Source organism: Eptesicus fuscus, chromosome 18 (assembly GCF_027574615.1).
Source record: "Eptesicus fuscus isolate TK198812 chromosome 18, DD_ASM_mEF_20220401, whole genome shotgun sequence".
Taxonomy (NCBI): domain Eukaryota; kingdom Metazoa; phylum Chordata; class Mammalia; order Chiroptera; family Vespertilionidae; genus Eptesicus; species Eptesicus fuscus.
In genome coordinates, this window is record NC_072490.1 from 49,701,907 (window position 1) to 49,720,640 (window position 18,734).

An 18,734-nucleotide genomic window follows, 5' to 3' on the forward strand; every position below is an offset into this window, starting at 1 on the left:
TGCTGGGAGCTGGACTTCCAAACGTCTAACTCGTCATAAAAACTTCCCCCAAAGGGTGAAATGCTCTAAACACCACTAAGAAAAAGAAGCCACCCACCCAAACAAACCCAACCCAGTTGAGCTTCTGCAAAATCAAGTGGAGTTTATGTACAAATCACTTCAATCTTTCAAAAATAAACGGAAAGGACACATTCCTTTCAGAGACAGGAGCACAGGGTCTTATCTGGGATGGGGAGGGAGGCGGATCTTCAAGTCTAGAAACCCAGTCGGGTTTTACAAGTTCTCCACCAGCAGATGCCAAACTCGGTTCCCCTCTTGGGAATATTTCTCATGTAGCAGCTGAAAAGGGGGAAGCTCGGATATGGAGGCTGGGGAGTTGGATCGTCTCTACTGACAACTTCCTGCCGACTTCTTTCTTTGGGAAGGAAAAACTATCTCGACCCAGGAAATCAAGGACACATTTATCATTGTTAAAGGGGCTCTGTACTGGAGAAAAGAGTTTCTAACAGCAAGGTAAAGAAATATTTAATTAAAAAAAAATGTCATCGTGTTTAAATTGCTGTAGACCAAAGAATATACTTGCCAGGCAAGAATAGGAATCATTAAGTCTGTGATCCAAAGTAAGGCGTTGCACCATCTCAAAGAGGGAAGCGTGGTCAAAGTTACAGGGGTTGGACGAGATAAATTCATCCATGCCATGCTTTTGAGCTCTATCTGCGTCTGTTCATTTATACATGTAGAGAGAGACACAATTTAGAGAAACACATCATATTTTCTTTGACATTTCAAATACACAGGAATTCACTAGGCATTACGAACGCTAGCTGTTTCCCATCGCCTCCCACCAACATCCCCAAGATATTCTTTTCACCTTCCCATTGTCAACTTGCATCACTTACTGGTGAGTTTATTGCATTTAGGCAAGGATATATTGGCATCAATATGTTTATCAAATGATCACAACTCCAGTGCCTTTATGCCGTTCTTTAAAGACTAAGCACACGACCGTAACTTCACCTGCTTTTCACCGAACACTGAAAGCAGATCGGATCTTTGCTTCGAAAAGCCTATTTAGCTCTGTAGGTTTTGAATAGATTCTGCCATTCCAGTGGTTATGTCTAGAGCAATTTCTCTACAATTATTGGGATTATCTGGAAAAGGGTCAGGCTGATTTTCAGCAAAGTGACAATATTTGTATCCACCCCTTCCAAGCCCCCACTGCCAATTTGGTTTCACAAAAAGGTTTGGGTCCCCGCCCACCAAAATTAAAAAAAAAAAACAATAACAAAAGATTTTCATTGAAACCTGAGAATAAGTTAAAGGGGATTTAGTTGGGGGAAGCCAGGGACATCGCCTTTGCCTGTGTGTACTCAGCTAGCAAAGCTTATGGAAGAGACAAACCAATGTACTCGGCAAGGGCTATGATCTGCCATTTATTGCGAATTAATAATCTCAATGTATTCACACCTTTCCTTACAGGGTGAAGGCTGTAGGCAAAACCTCCTAGGGGCTAACTAATTAATCTCAATATGTGTAACAAAAATACTCTACACTCAATCGGCAAAAGAACTCAGAGAATCCAAGCAAATCCTGACGAGGTAGGAATGAAGGTCTGAGGCATTAAAGGAGTCAGCTCACTCCACCTCACATGTGTTCACTCTCCTGATATGCAGACTGTGGAGAAAAGGAATCTCGTTTCAAATCAAGCAAGAGTTTATTCATTCCCTGCCTGCACTGTTCTACTGGAGTGTGGGGGCCTGCCAGGGACCAGGAACGCTGTCAGGGCACAGGGAAAATCGATGTTTGACTTGAGAGGGTGTTTGGATAATATTTTCATACATGGCCTTCATTCCAGGCAGCCTTGTCCCCCTCCCATGCTCGGGGAATGGCTGAAAACTTGGGTTATGGTAGCAGTGTGACTTTAAGATGATGATTTAAGATGACGATTTATTTAAAGTGATGATTTCTCCTCACATTATAGATTTTGTGGATCTAAACAATATATGCATGGAATGTTAGATTTATGCCTCCTTAGTGTCAGAATTTTCAAATCTTCAGTCATTTTTTCACAGAAGCAGCAAGTGGTCAGTGTTTGAGCAGAGGGTGCTGTTTATGCCCGAGACACCCAGAAGCGACTGTTTCCAGAAGGCACGCGAAGAATGAGTATTTTAATAGCCAAATCGCTCTGTTCGGAGGAGAAAACACAGACTTTTAGAGGGACTATCACATGTGCAGAAATTATATTAGAGGATCTGAAAGAATCCTCTTTGCTGTGTTAACTTGTCAGATTTGTATTCAAGGAAGTGCTTTCCACGGGAGGGTAGGTGCTGTATTTAGGCGGATCCTTTTGTCTGGTTGTTTGGTCTCCAAGCTACTTTCTCCCTTGACTCGGGGTGGTTGGCAAGAGAGGTGGCCAAGAAGTTGGTGCTGGGGACAAAAGCTAGCTGCTTCCAGCGTGTGTGTGCCTCTGTGTGCGTGTGTGTGTGTGTGTGTGTGTGTGGGGGGGGTGCCTCCTCTGGCCCAAGACAAGTGTTTAAAGCTGCTCCGACTTCAGGCCCCCCTCCCCACAGAATGGCATGCCTGCAATCCAGGGGTATCTCTGCATCGCTCAGCTTCATCCTGTCGGCCACTTTAATTCAGGAGAGACTGACAGGGGGGTGCATGGATTGCTCATCCGGTGGCACCCCCCGCCCTGCCTCCCCGTTGGAACAGACAGACAGGCATTTCTTAGGCAGCACGGCTTCCTGCTCTGGGATTTCTCAGAAGGAGACTGCAAGCTGATACATCGGCCGGCCCTTTCTCTGCCAGCTTGGCTCAGCTCGTTTATTGCTCTCCAATTATGATGGTGCCACCGGTCATTTAGCTCAAAGAGAAGGGGGCTCTTTCGTAGCTGTTAAAAATATGGCACGTGTCTCACGTCTCTTAGTCCTTCTTTTTGGGTTGAACCACTTGAAAACTTCGCGAGGAACTATTTTGCCTGCTGCCCACTCAGGAAACGGATCTGCAAAGGCGACTTGGCTCCTTCGCAAAGACCTGGATGCAGATCCACGCGCCGCCTCCCCGCCCACCACAATGCGCCTTCACCTGCCAACTCTCAGCCCAGAGCACATCTGAAGAACAATCCTGGTTTTATGTTTCAACACCGGCTTACCGAAAAACAGGCTTTAGCTGGTTTTCTTTTTAGAAAGTAACCCTATCCACATACAGATTCCTTTTCCCATCTTCCTTTCTTTTCTCTCTCTGGCCCTCCTGTAGAAGGAGCCTGGGATGGATGTGGAGGTCCAGATTCAAGTTTAAGCTCCGTTACAAAATAGCCGTGGGCTGCTGGCTGAGAGATCTCTGACCCTCCGCTTCCTGTGTGCAAACTGAGCTGAGCTTTCCGTTCCCTTTCTGCTGTCACTGTCGTTGGACCATCCTTACGATCCCTCGCACACCTTCTATATGTGTGGGATGGAACTTAATGGAGTGGCAATTTCTAGCAAGCAAAAGGAGCAGCCCCTGGATTTTGCTTACACAAAATCATCGTTTACTCAGAATTAGGCTCCTAATCTTAATAACGGTTCCAACAACTCAAGAGCACTTACAAGGGTAGCTGGCTTCCGTGGAATCTTTGAGAGTTTCATTGAGCTTGTTATATTCAGAAAAGAGAAAGAGGAGTGGAGGCCGGGAATGCTGTTTTAAGATGTCAGTGGAAGGGATATGATTTTTAAGTTCCTTTCAAGCAGGGATTTTTTTTCTTTTGTGGTTGTTCTCACTATATTCCCAGAACCTAGACTAGTACCTGGCACATACATATTAATATAATGAGTTTATTTCATCAAAATAAATAAATGCACTCTTTCAACAAGTATTTTCTATTTCTTGGAATGTTGACATACTAAATTCAACGGGAACAAGTTTATTGAGGCTAAAATAGCAGGTGGTTAAGTGGGTGGGCTTAGGGGTTCCCAGACTGACTTTGAGGCCAGCTCTGCCTTTATGAGCATGACGCGAGGCAGGTGGATTCGTATTTCTGAGTGCCATTTCCTCACCTGTTCGCTGAGCTTAGTGTGAGTCTCCCCTCAGGGGGCTGTGGAGAGGCTCCAGGAGAAGGGGCTGGGAAGCGCGGGAGCCTGGCACAGGGTAAGTGCTCAGTACACTGTCCCTGCGAGTGAATGCACAGGCTTCTTCGTGCTCCCAAAGCCATCTTGTTAATGTGCTCAGCGAGTGAGGGCTGCCTCCAAACTGAAAGCTACTGTGAGTCACAGGTTGCTTCTTAAACTGTTTTGTTGCTCTGAAGCTGGGAGTCCTTTCCAATCGCTCCGCTTTATGCTCCTCCTGGCCCCTGTATAGCCAACTCCTATGTCCTGTCTTTGTGTTTTCACTGGGGTCGTTCCAGTTTCTCTGTGGAGTCCCTTGGTGGGTAATATGTTCCTTGAGGGTAAGTTTCTGATCTGTAATTTCCCCTGCCAGCTCCCAGAGGAGCTGGGCCCTCCGGAGGTGTTCACTAATGGACTTATTCTGACACTCCCGCCCCAGGAAACTTCCCACCGACTTGAATAAGGAGTCACACACATGGGGATTCAGATGGCATCTTGCAAATCCCAAAGTGGGAACATGTGCTCTTAGGGGAAAAAATCTCATAGAAGGAAACAGAATTGTAGGTGCAGGTGTCTTTGGCTACCGTTCAGACTGTCTGCCTGTGTCTCCATACATGTCTAGGACCATATGCATTACATATGTTGTCTATTTTAAAATAAAACACTGCAGTGGTCCAGCTGTTCCAAATTCTGTTTCAAAGAACTTGTGGGTGCTTCCCAAGCAACACCATATAGTCATTCTTGCACTGTCCCAGACTGTTCTCCTTCAGTGCCAAACATTAAAAATTAAATGCTCCTTGCAATTCCATTTCCCCCTCTACAAACAATTGGACTTGGTTGATTTAAAAAAAAAAATGAAAACTCCAATGTTGACATTAACAAGCGAGAAATAGCCCAGAGCCCAAGTATAAGAAAGTTAATTCTTGAATTCAGGACACCTTGGGATCACTTCCTTTGCCAATGTTTGGCAGGTGTCAACAGAATGAAAATGAATTTTAACAGTAGGGTGAGCAAATTAGAGAGCTAGGAGAGTCAAGTGGCTGCTTAAAACTCCAATGATGTTTGTATTATCCCTTGCTTTAGGGAGATGCATACCCATGCTCTTATTATTATTACTGTTCATCATCATTATCATTATTATTTAGAAATCAAAGATTGACGACTGCATTTTACGGATTGACTTTAATCTTTGCCCTTTACCTTTTCCAGGCCTGGTTGGGCAGCTCCTAAGTTGTGCTAGGTTGGCAAGGGCTTCAAATGTACTGCAATGGGCTCTGCAACTGTATAGGACCTGCAGCTCAGGCATAATCCAACACATCTTTCCAACAATGCTGCTTGTTTCACTTCTGGGAGTTAACTGCATCAGGAGTGCGAAGTCCTTTACGGCATGGGCATAGGAGACTGACTTCAGACTAAACTTAGATGGGTAAAGCTGGTACTGGCACCTAACTGCACTCGAAACTTAGCGCACTATCAGCAGTATCGACGGCACAAGCGCAGGCTGATGGACACAGAGACATATGGAAGGAGCGCTTCCAAGTAGAAACTAACCAAATCCTTTAACCCAGGTTTGCTGAGAAACAATTTTGGTTTGGCATTTCAGCAATGTTGGAAAAATATCTATTGATTAAATTCAAGTGATGTTCCTGATTGACCACCCTACCATTTATAGTGTTCTGTAATTGATCATGATGTTTGATATTCTCAACCATGTCATGTTTGATATTCTTTCCCCTTCCCCCCTTCACAATGGGAATATGTATATGATATTTTTTTCATGATTTCTTGTCTTAATAACAAGCATAATGTGATTTTGTTTCAGATATAACCATTTTTAGATAAGTTTGCAATAAGTTCTACCAAATAAATGTAATTTTCTTGGGGGGAATAATAGAGCTTTCAGTTTTTCATTCTATTGAGATTTTCTTATTATTCTAACAGCTAAAAGAATGAAGACAAAAGTTCAATCTCTCTATTTTGTAATATTACATTTTTGGACTTTTTGTGGGCTGGAGAAAAAGAAATTCTGCTGCTGAGAATAATTATGACTGTATTAATAAGCTGTCTGAGAGAGGCTCCTTTTTTTAATGAATCCCTTTTACAATAAGCTGGAGGTAGCTGTTTTATCTCTGAAATTCAGAGCACTGTTATGGCTGTTGTGACTCCGGATGGATGCTAGAGGCAAGAGAATAGCTAATGTAACTAAAGTCACTGTGAACCCAAACTGCAAATTAAAAGGTGACTTTGTGTCTTTCTTATATGGAAAATGTGTACTTGTCATATCTGCTTGACAGTACAAGAGTGAATGTATGGTTTGGACAATAACGAACAATGACAGTAGTCAACCTCATCAGAAGACATGAAATAAAGAAGTGACAATGATTAATGGCAGCTGGCTGTTCACAGAATTTTCGAGAAGAGTTTTTCTTGGCATGATCGAGTAACCAGGGGATGTTGCTGTGCCCCTCCTGAGCTCTGCGCAGCAAACAAAAGACTGGTCCTCCCATGCCTGCTGCCCTTAAGAATCAACTCAATCCCTTCATAGTCCCTCCGACGAAATCAAGCTAACTGCATGGCCAACAGAGGATGGCTTCTTCAGAAGCTATGAAGGGCACAATGAATTTTGCAGAAACTTTGAATTAAAAACCATTATGGCATATATGCATAATAACCCATGGACACAGACAACAGTGTGGTCAAGGCCTGGGGAGGGGGTGGGAGTAAGGTGGAGAAGGGCATTGCGGGGACAAAAAGGGAACATGTGTAATACTTTCACCAATAAAGATAAATGTTTTAAAAACCTATTATGGCAATACACAATACACACAAGGGGATAAACATGTGATGTGTATTTTAATGTTAATTTTTATAATTCTTTTTAAGACAGCTGCTTTGAATAAAAATCATAACAGAGTTTTTCTTAATGACTTCATAATAAAGAAATGGTATTTAATTTTCCCTGCTGTAGTTATTACATCTTCAATTAATTTGCAGAGTACCTGATGTTTTTACATTCCCTACAACATGAGCAAAAATAAGCTCTCTCTAGTTGACTGAATTAATATATTAAATGTGCCTGAAGTAGTTAATAAAGAAATGAAGCTTCATTTAACGTGGTCTATTTAGGTTACATCATGGTATTTGGAAAATTTGGGGCCTGATTGTGGAGATTCGTTCCTTTAAATGTTCATTTTCTTTTACAATGAGAAGGAAACTGATTTACAGTGTGGTTTGGGGTCATGCAAATTAAGTTAATATTGAATTAATTCTTTGATATCACACTCCTGCAATGTAGCAACTGCAAGTTGACAATACAAGAATATATAGCAAAAATCTCAAGAGATAAAACTGTAGAAAGGAATTAAGGCAAATGAGTATCTGGAAATCTACTAGGATAGCAATGCGTTATTGTGCAAATACATGTAAATTTACGCAGAACAAAATCCATTCAGTCATCTATTCATCCATCCTTTCTTTCATTCTTTAAAAAAAGTAAAGCAAAATCCTAAATTCCCACTAAGTTCACATTCTATGGTAAGCTTTTAAAAATGCCTCATGAGACATTCAAAGGAAATAAAGTTACATTATTTATCTGCTTGGAGTGTTAAAAAAAAATCTGTCTGCTAGCCAGGGGTACATTTATGCAAAATAAAAGAAAAAAAAATAAAGGGGAAAAGAAAGCAAATTCAAGAAACAAATAGAATCAGAAGAAGGACTATTATTAAATGATCAGGAAAAATGATATGACCTACGACTTCTAAGTTAGCATTCAAAATACTGAAGTACATATTTGCCTGCTCTCTTGACCAATTTTTCTAGCTCCCTCTAATGTCAAGTCTGCCTCAAGACAATTTTTGGTGGTCAGGTTTTCCTACATGAACAAAGAAACTGTATACTCTCTTTTATTCATAACTCAAATAGTAAAAAAAAAAAAGGTTTTCCTAAGCTTTAGGTTTTGCTCTTTCAGGAGTAATTTTAGAAAAATTAATACAAATACAAGTGATGTTGAAGAAGTTACTGTTGTCATTGTTCTTGGGGGAGTAGCAGAGAGACATTCGAGACCAGAAGTCAAAGCCCTCCCTGGCACTGTGAGATTGTGAACAAGCTACATGGACGCAATCCAGTCCTTAACTTTCCTGTTTTCGTGTGTGGTAGTCCCATGCAGTACTGCTCTCCTTTCAAAATTAATCCTCCATTGGGTCTTACTTAGAGCACACCCTCAAGCCAGGTAGAATTCATTCTTTAGTGTTCAATTAAGACATTTACTTTATTAATGGTATTCTGCAATTTCTTAAAGTTTTGTTCCATTTCCTACCCCACCTTTCTGTTTGTTAAGGCATCTATGGTTACCACACCATTGGGACACTGACCATTCCGGTCTTTGGGATGGGAAAGGGAAAACAAAAGCAGCAACACAGTGTCAGAGAGCAGGATGATCTGTTTTCAGGCATTAAGCAGTCAGGTGGCTGTGAATTCCATGAAACAAAGGCATTATGTGCCATTTTGTTGTGATGTTGATTAATATTCTTGGAATGAAAAAAATGAAATGTTAATCGTTGGCTTTACTCGGAGGATCATTTGATGCCAATATGAAAGCCAAGGAGAGGAGGCAATTATGCACACGTCACATGCATCCTAGTTTCAGTATGAAGCTTACATTTCAAACCTGAGGTCAGGAAAATAACATGAAAATTTTTACTACAAAGTCTAGACAGGAGAAAGATATAAGAGGAGAGGGAGGAAGCACATTGCAGGTGTCAGATAATCTAGTCTGATTATCTGAGCTGTGCTAGCTATAGGGGAACACTTACCCTTCAGTCCAGCTAGAAGTTAGCAGGGTAAGAAGGAACAAACCAGAATAACATAAAGACTAGCAACAAGGCTCAGGAAAGCAGACAGGAGTTCTAACCTAGCAGCTAAAGTTCTTGGGTTTGAGCAAAGATTGAACAAGAAAACTTAAATGAAACAAAACAAAAACAAAAACAAAAATTAACCCCTCCTCCCCAAACCAACAGTAACCAAGACCCCTCTAACTGTGGAAGACTGTTCAGGTGGAAGCAAAAATAGAACAATTCTCAAAAACACTGAACTTTGGGGATCTATGATGTGATAAACAGTTATTAATTGCGAAACAGACATTAAAATGAGACTCATTGCAAGTGATATATCAATCAATTGACCAAATACAAAGCTTAAAATACCACCCCTCCCGCTCTGAGGTCTGATTTTCTCCATTCCTCTAACACAGGGAGTAGGTGTCTCCATAAGAGGCCACTGACATAATAAATTGTGGCAAAACTCAAATACAGATTTGGACATAGTTTCCAAGGTAAGCACTATTGGCCTTAAAATTGGAAAATTGCATTTAGTTGTTTAAAAAAGTTGCTTAACTAGGCACTGACTTAATTTTTCTCAAGTTTTAACCGAAAAGGGGGGGATTAAATCAACAACAACAACACACATCAAAAAAACCACAAAAGAACAAAAAAGTTAAGGTTTGGTGGAACCCTCCCAAAATCATTGTAGAGTCATACAAACTAATGAATAGCAGGATCTATTTTTTTCCGGTATTTACAGTTGAATATAAATACTCCACTCCACTCTTTCTTAGAAGTGTCTTTTCATTCTGAAATTGAGCTTTTGAAATTGCAAAAACTAAAAACTGCACCCAGAAGTTCGTTAAACTGAATTTAGAAAGACCCAAATAAACTCACAATTACTCCCAAGTTTCCCAATCTGTAAAATGTTCCATTCTCGAGTTTCCCTTGAACAGACAGTGACGTGACAGGACTGGAGTGTTTATTTTTTTCTACCCTAAAATTCCTCTCCCATTTATCTGTAGCTTCCCTTTGCCATGTAAATACTAATAAAGTAATTGCAAAGTTAACTCATTGAAAGTCATTCTTAACAATTATTTACTTGCAAGAATGGTGAATACTTTGAACATATATTCCAAGACAGGATTTGATGAGGTGTGTACAGAATAAAGTATTTAACAATGACCCTTACCTTTCAGAAGTCAAGGAAACCTTTTTAAAATGCAATACTTGATTGTTTTGACTCTTTTTGTTAGAGAATCTGTGATTGACTTAAAGTATGTGATGAGACACAAAGCAAATGGGTGTCGAGACTGAGAAGGTACGTGGAGGATCAACGTTTTCCACCTGTTACTGTGCTGGGATTGTTGTTCATTTCCCTATAAGCTGGCTTTGTAGGACCAGGTGATCCGTCTGCACCAGCTTTCCCAGGACTGAGGACACAGGCCTGGGGACACAGGATTTAGTGCTAAAACCAGGGAAGTCGTGGGCAAATCTGGATGAGTTGGTTGCCCGTGGGTTTGACTGATCTCTTTGATAGTGATAGTTTAAATTTAACAAATAAAATGCAGCTGGGAAGTAATTGTGATGTAAGTCTAATAAAATTATGACCCGTAGCCATTTTAGGGGTATATGTATAACCACTCATGGCACCACAGAATGTAACATTCCTGGTTCCCTTTATGATCTTTCTCATGGGTTTCATATACTCATAACTGCAGGTGATCAGGTGCGGTGTTGGGTTGGTTGGATCCTGACCTGTTACCTCTTTGGGCTTCTAAGTCATGAGAGCAGACGCCTCACTGGCTGGTACCCTGGAATAGTGAAGTGCCTGAACCAGCAAATAGATTGAATCTGGACTAGAACTGAGACTCTGTTTCCGGGGTAGTAAAGGCACTATGGGGTTAATGGGTTCAACACTTTTGACTATCTCTGGGTAAGGATTGTCACTTATTACAGGGTGGTGGTGTACTGTTGTGTAGATTGGGCGCTGCACAGATCAGTAGGGGCCATTCACAGTTCTGTCTGTGTGAAAAATGCCTCCCGCAGCACCCTGTGCATGGCTGGCAGTGGTGGCCTTGTTCTTACAGAACCTGGTGGGTGTGGTTGGGCCTCACACTCTTTGGAGAATCCCCATTCTATTGCGATTGAGGAGGCAATAGAGAAGAAGAAGGTGGCTTCACCAGCCAGGTCCTGATAAATCCCAGAGGCATGAGTTATCTGATCTCAAGCATCTCAAAGCCTACCTTCCATGCTCTCTAATAAAAGTTCCTACGTGAACGGGGGAGTGACATACATCAAGCTCCTGTGTACCCAACCGAGTCTTCCTGCTGATGCCGATGACTAGCACTTCAACTTCAAGCCAAATGATCCTGCCCACAGAGGGAAATCTAAGTCAAGAGCCCCTGAGTGTGTCCAGGAGGAGACATCCATCCACAGCTCCCATCAGCCGTCTTCTTGTTTTATCAGTATTATTCCTGAACGTCCTTCCTCTTTCCTACTCTAGTGAGGAAATAGTGGGCTAAACACAAACAAGTAATAATGTTTTAATCATGGCAGATGAGAGAACAGACACACTGGATGTAGGGTGAAATGACTTCAGGAAAAAAAAAATGGAGATTATTTGGAAATAACACTTGAATTTTCCAAATATCACCTGAGATACATGTTTTATGAGATTGAATGGGATGGAGGTTATAATTAGGAAACTTTTCTGCTGATACACCCCTTTCAGAGGGTGTGTTATTTCTAAATGTATTAAAAAGGAGCCTGTTGGGTCTGGATTGTGTGGCTCAGTGGTTGAGCATCGACCAACCCATCAACCAAGAGGTCATGGTGAGATTCCTGGTCGGGGCACATGCCTGGGTTCCAGGCTCAATCCCCAGGGAGGGATGTGCAGGAGGCAGCATATCGATGATATTTCTCTCAAATCATTTATGTTTCAATCTCTTTATCCCTCTCCCTTCCTCTCTCTCTAAAAATCAACAAAAACATATTTAAAGAAATATATTTTTTAAAGGAGCCTGTTGGGCAAGGTGAAAGGAGGAATTTCACCACATAGTTGTTGTTTTTTAATTAAATAAATATTGGATATGGTTTATCTCAACTAACAACTAAACAGTTAAAAAGAGATGATGCCTGCTCTCTTTATAGCTATGAAACCTGAATGCCACAAGAAGAAAGTGGGGACATTGGGGTGGTTATAGTCAGAAGGGATGTCCCTTCTCCCCATTCCCTTCTCAATCTTTTCCTCATTGTTTTGGGATTTTTGCATGGAAATCTACAGTGGCTGTGTGATTACTTACAATGTTCCACAGGGAATGCATCTTCCTTTAAGAACCATCAGTATTAGACAGAAATTCCTGGGAGCACCTGATTAATAGTGTTTGTCATCCAAAAAGAGTTTTTCCCCATCAGCAAAGATGTTACAAGGTTTAAGAGGATATTCTCATTAGACAGAAATGGACATGGCAGTGGAATTCATTGGCAAGAGCATTTTATCTCTATTTAGTTGCTGTAGCTGCAAAATTATACCATCCATATTCACATTTCGTTTAAGAGCAACTTAAGGAGAGGGACTATGTCAGAGCACTGTGCTAACAGCCAGGCTTGTGCTGTGGGCCTTCACACTCGCTTTCCCTTCTGCACACTTCTTTTGCTGCAGATGTTTATAGGACTGACTCCCCATCATTTGGATTTATACTCAGATCGACTGTCCAATATCCCCTCTCCTCACTCAGTCACTGGGCATGACATTCTTCATGGTATTTTTCAGTGTCTGAAACGATCTTATTTCTTTGCTGACTTGCTTGCTATATAGATGCTTCCACTGGGATGCAGGTATCCTGAGAGCAGGGACCTCGACTGTCTTTCTCATTAGTGTGTCTCATCACCTAGGTAGTTGCTCAGTGAACCAGACGGAATGGGTGGGTTCAATGCTAAAGTAAGGAATCGCCATGATTATAGCTAAAAGTGACTTGTCCCTGAGCTCTCTCTAACTGACTTGATAATCATGGAAAGGCAAAAGCCACTGTTTAGGGTCAATGTTTGTAACAAAAATGAATTATTTTATTGGGTGCTTTATGTTTCCAATGTTGCCATCTTCTCTGTTTTAAGCCGAATTTCACCTGACCCTGAGCATCAGAAGGCCCAGGAGAGAAAAAAACTCTCCTAGTAGCAAGAAGACATGGCAAAGAGGAAAGAAATTAAAATGCATGTAGAGGTAAGAGGAGGAGAAACTGGAAGAGAATGAGGGCTATTTAAGGAGATGGTTTCACTTTTTGGGTGCTGGTGTTTTGGCTCAGAATGGGATTTTAGGTACCCTGGTTCTTCTTTGTTTGTTTCCACTGCATGTGGTAATGTCATCATTGATTTTTAAATGGTTCTAGGTTGCAGATTTACATTATTTTTTCCAATCAAACCCTATTTTAATAGGAAGAAATGAGGCAAGGATATGCATACTCTACTCTTTTTGAGGGACTCAAGCAAATACATGTTTGATTGTGAATTCCAAACTCTCACAAAGAGATACAAATCCATCTAAAATATATTTCCCTTTGCTTAGTCCTTAAAGTGTCAAGTATTGCACTTTAAAATTACTTTCATCTAACATTTTGCCCCAACTTTTCCCCCTGGACTCACTGTGTTTTTTTCCCCCCCAGCAAACATGATTTTATGAATCTTTCATATTAAAGCAACTAGGTTCTTCTAATTCAGCTTTGGAGATTGCCTCTACAGAACTATTTTGAGCAAATGGCAGATCTACTTACAGAATTGGGATATGGGGGCATCCAGCTGGGGCACGTTCCCTCCCTTGGCATTGAGTTTCTGCACTTGGGTGGGGGGCACAGGCTTGTGTGACTGCCCGGTGGCCCGGTACATGGCTTGGACCCACAGGATGCGATCTTGCTCGTCATCACTTGCAAATATCACGGTGTCTCCTTCTTTGACTGCATTGAAGAAGGCTCGGCCACCTTCCAAACCTGGAACAAAAGGAATAAAAACGACTAAGCCGAGCTCAATGTTCTTGGCTGGACTGAGCCCTGAGAAAGGTGGATTCTGCTGCTTTTCCTTGGGCCAGAGAGGGCAGGGGCAATTGATCTGACTCTAGTGGGGTGGAAGGCTGCCGCCACTCGGCCAGAGGGGGGCCATGATGGTAAAGAGGCAGCTTTGAGCATGGCTTTTGTCTCTGTCTTGGTCTGGGGCCAGAATTATCAAGCGGCTGCCTACTGGCTGGGTAAATGTCTGCCTATTCATATACTATTATTTTCCTCATCTTTCAAACAAATAAACAACAACAAAAATATCTCTTGACCCATACGTCTCCCTTCTCCTTACTGCAGCAGGAGATATCTACCAGAGCTGCTCAGATTTTAGTGCAGGTGTGAGTCTCCTGGGCATCTTGTTAAAATGCAGCTTCTGATTCAGAGAGTCTGCATTTCTAACAAGTTCCAGACCATGCAGTTCCAGACCATGCAAGGACCAAACTTCCAATACTGAGGGTCTCTTTCTATTCTGTCCACAGCCCCTCCAAGCAGGCTATTGCCCTACGGAAACTGACAAGGTCCCCAGTGACTTGCTGAATCCGATGGTCAATTCAAAGTCCTCATTTTATTCCATCCATCTACTTATCAGCCAGATGTGACACTCACTCCATTCTCTTGGAAATGCTTTCTTCACTTGGCTTCAAGTTCACCTGATTTCTTCCCCCTCCCTGGCTGATGCTCATCAGTCTTGTTTGGGGTTCCTCCTCTCCTCCTGCCTCTTAAATGTTGGAGCATCCTGGGGTTTTGTGTTTGGACCTCTTCTTTATCTACACCCTGTCTTCCAGTGATGCCATCCACTCTCAAATACCAGGAACATGCTCATGGTCCCTATGTTTCTACCTCCACCCCGGACATCTTCCTTTGAATTGCAGGCCTGAATACCTAATGGTTTTCTTGACTTCTCCGTTTATATACAATACTGAACTCCTGGTCTTTCTCCCGAATGCCTCTCCATCTCAGTAAAGCTGAGCGCATCCCTCTAGTTGCTTAAGCCCACAGCTCACTTCATACTGCTAACTTTATCTCACTACTCACTTCCAGGGGAATTCTCACGGCCATTAATTCTTTAGGACATTATACCAGAACTTGGCCCCTTCTTCCACCCCTGGTGCTGCTACCCCGAATCGAGCCATGCTCACCTCTCATTGGGATTATTTTACAGCCTCCTCCCTGCTCTGTCTGCCCTCATCCTCTAGAGTTGAGGGTAATTGGTTGAGCACAAGAGTCAGGTCATGTCACTCCTCTGCTCAAAACCTGCCAGTGATTCCACATTTCATGCAGGAAAAGTCCAGGTTCTGGCAAGGCCTGCAAGGCCCACGTGAGTTAACCCTCCACTACTTCTATTCTCATCGCTTACTCTTTCTCTCTCTCTCTCATGCACATGTATGAACTCACTTCATGATGGCCACGCTGGCCTCTTGTAATTCCTTGAACCACTCCAGGTATGTTCTCACCTCAGGACCTTTGCACTTGCTGTTTTCTGTACCTAGATCACTCTTCCTCTAGACGTCTATATGATTCACACCCTCACTTCCTTCATGTCTTTGCTCAAATGTCAAATTCTTGTTCAAGCTTTCACTGATCTCTCCCCTCTTTACTCATCTCTCTTAGCTTGCTTCTTTTTTCTCCATAGTTCTTATCACTATCTTACAAGCTAAATAACTTACTTTACTTCATAAGGACTGGGAGGTTTTATCTGTTTTGTTCACTGATGTGTCCCTTGTACCTAGAATAGTACATGGCACATAGTAGGTGCTCAACAAATACTTCCTGAGTGAATGAATGCTCTAAGGTCCATCATTTCCCAGGAGGAGTTCTCAAGGTTAACATTTAGAGTAAGGGAGGTGGAAGCCTCTCTGAACTCAGGCCACAGTTACATCGTGTCTGTCAACATATTCCAAAAGCCGGTGTTTTGGGGTTACTGGGAACTCAGTGGCCAGATATAAAGCTTCATATCTTCATCAGGTTCCTTATCATCCCCCCCAATTATCAGTTAAAACTGAGAGAATGATTGGAGTGATTAGCAGCCCCAAATTTCCAGCAAGGCTCAGCCACTAATCTGCTTGACATTTGGCATTGAACTAGGTGACGCGTGGACTTTGCCATCATGTTGATAATATTAACCCAGGAGTCCATTCCACAAGAGTGGGTGTATATTCGCAGTTTTGCACTTAGAGTTTCCAGGCATTCTAGAACAACAGGGGCTACTCCTTTATATGGAGGGTCTGATGGTACAGCATTTTTAATGAAAGATCTTGAGTGGTTATAATTATGGGGGGATATTTTTCCTAGTTTTTTAAGGAGGGTTTTTTTTAGAATGTGCAAATTGGATAGGCTAATGTACATTGAGCAAGCTGGGAAAACCTGATGAAATGGATGGATGACATGATAAGAAGGAAAATTCTGGAGGGCCCAAGAGAAAGATGAAGATCTTTGAGGGATGATTGAAGCCCTAAGAAGCGAGCAAGAAGGAGCTCAAAGGGGAGTAGCCATCAGACCTGCTGCAGATCAGGCTCCCGTGGATGAGCTGCTTTGATCTGTCAGTGAATGCCGGGTAGACACCACGGGTAGGAACTTTCCCTGCCCCCCCCCCCCCCCACCCCGCTCCCCCAGGGCTGCAGCTAAGGTCACAAAGTCAGTTCACGGGTTGCCTCAAAGTGCAGAGGTAGAGAGAGAAGGATGCCAAGAAGTTTTCAGATTTGTATTTAATCCTCCCAACAGCCCTCTGAGATAAGTACATTATTCCCATTTTCTGAATGAGGAAATGGAGTCACAGAGAAGGTGATAACTAGCCCATGAACTCAAAGCAGGGCTGTGAGCATCAGAGGTGAGCTTCCGGTCCCAGCCATCTAACTTCAGAGCTGGTGACTGTGACCACTGGGCAGCATGGCCTGACCGCACGGCCGGGCACAGAGACTGATGACTGTGACCACTGGGCAACACGGCCCAAACACACGGCCGGGCACAGTGACAGCTCTCTGCGATCGGCCATTAGCAGCAGTGGAACCTCCTCCTGGAGGCATCAGGCTGAAGAGAAGCATCTAAAGCAGCAGCAGTGGTGACCATGACCACAGTGGAGCGCAACAGAGCTTTTCCAGAAAACACGGAGACCAGGCCACGCCAAGGAGAGCAAGGAGGGAGCCGAGCAAGCGGGTGAAAGGAAACCGGGGAGAGAAAGCGCAGTGAGCATCGGCACGTTCCTCCGGGCAGCATGTCAGACAAGATAGCAGTTCCCGGGGACGGGACCTGCGAAACGTGACGTGTGGCAGTGCATGGGCTCTCCGTGGCGCATCGCACAGGCACTGTCCTGTCAGGCACAGTGGGACACGCCGGGGACGGACGGAGGCTGACCAGGCACAGAGTGCTGGCCAGCTCCCGGGGGGAGAGACTGGCCGATAGCACACATGGATGGAGCCATTTACAATGGTAAAGCTGTGAAAGAATGAATTTAGTGGTTTGAATTATTTTGAATGAATATCCTTTCATTTGAAAACTTCACCACTTACTCTAATGGGAATTGAGAGATTGTCGCATGTTCTCCGAACCACACCCAGGGAAAGGTAGAGTCTTTAGCTTAAAACAAGCAGCTGTATTTAACACTTCCAGAGTTCTTTACCAGGTCCCCAGGTGGATAGGCCAAGGCCCCTACGCAAGGTAAAGCCGATTGAGTGCGAATGCTTGTGTCTGGGTGACCACGGGGTCCCAGGATGATACGAAGGCGAGGACATCCACAACTACAAGGCTACCTGGGCCCACTGACAGCCTGGATAAAGCCAAGAAGCGGGGGGTGCAGATGGGCTCAGAAGTCCTCTCCATTCGCACACTCACCTTTCAGAGGGCAGCTGGGGAGACTCCTCACACCTCTGTGGGCACTGGCTAAATTGTACCTTACTTCCCCCGCTAGCTGGCAAACCTGACTGTGCATACAATGCCCCTCAAGGCCTGCTGAAATATGAGGATTCTGCCCTCCCCTCTCCTATGTTTGGGGCCCAGGAACTTGCTGAAATATGAGGATTCTGCCCTCCCCTCTCCCAAGCTCAGGTTTGGGGCCCAGGAACTTCATTTCTAATTAGCGCTCTTTGAGAAATTCTGAGTTAGACTTTTCTTATGACAATTAGGAGTATTTAAATCTCATTTCCAATCAGATGTTACTTGGAAAATAAATAGGACGTGGCACACACAAGGCAAAGAAGCTGCTGCTTATTATTCTCAAGAACACAATCAAATCACTTCTCCTTTACATCACTGGTAAAGGAACTTATCAATTATGTCCCATGGGGTCAACGTGATACAAGGAAGAGAAGCTTTCTAATAGATGCGCACATTCCTTGGCTGGTGGACGGAAGAGCTTCCTGCCCTCCTGTGGGGAGAGGATGTGCTTCGGGATAACATGACAGCTACAGCTACTCCAAGTGCCAAAGGGGGCATGGGCTGGCCCCGAGTCCCAGCCCAGTCTCTCCCTTTACAAAACAGGACCGAAACCCTGGTCCTGTCTCCATCGGGGGGCAGGGGGGGGGGTTTGAGGAGACGACCAAGTGCAATCATGTGGAGGGAAAAGCGAACTGGCTTTAAACGAATCACTGTCGGAAGGTGTGACCATTTCCCCTCTCATGTTGGCCCTTTAGCCTCCCACCTTAGCCTGCAGGTCTCAGCAAAGGTGGAACCCATTTCTCTGAAGGGAACTCAATGGTTTGAGAAGATCGCAAACCATCACAGAACACCCGAGGGTTGGCTTTTTAATGCAGGAGCCACATCCTTTCAATGAGATGTTGCGTGACATTGTTTCAGACTCT

The 18,734-nt window shown here is 43.4% G+C and overlaps 1 protein-coding gene across 8 annotated transcripts in view; it reads right to left on the reverse strand.

Annotated features, from left to right (window-relative positions):
• CADPS (calcium dependent secretion activator) overlaps positions 1–18,734 on the reverse strand; it is a 468,003-nt gene that overhangs the window by 132,870 nt on the left and 316,399 nt on the right. For 4 of the 8 annotated variants that reach the window (XM_054729905.1, XM_054729906.1, XM_054729900.1 and 1 more), the window contains 2 exons: positions 13,666–13,878; positions 584–720 (listed from right to left, as the gene is read on the reverse strand). In XM_054729905.1, coding sequence (XP_054585880.1) covers positions 584–720; positions 13,666–13,878 — 350 coding nt within the window. Of the gene's footprint in view, positions 1–583; positions 721–5,279; positions 5,291–8,711; positions 8,732–13,665; positions 13,879–18,734 lie in introns of all 8 variants that reach the window. The other 4 variants (XM_054729907.1, XM_054729908.1, XM_054729904.1 and 1 more) reach the window with 2 other exon arrangements.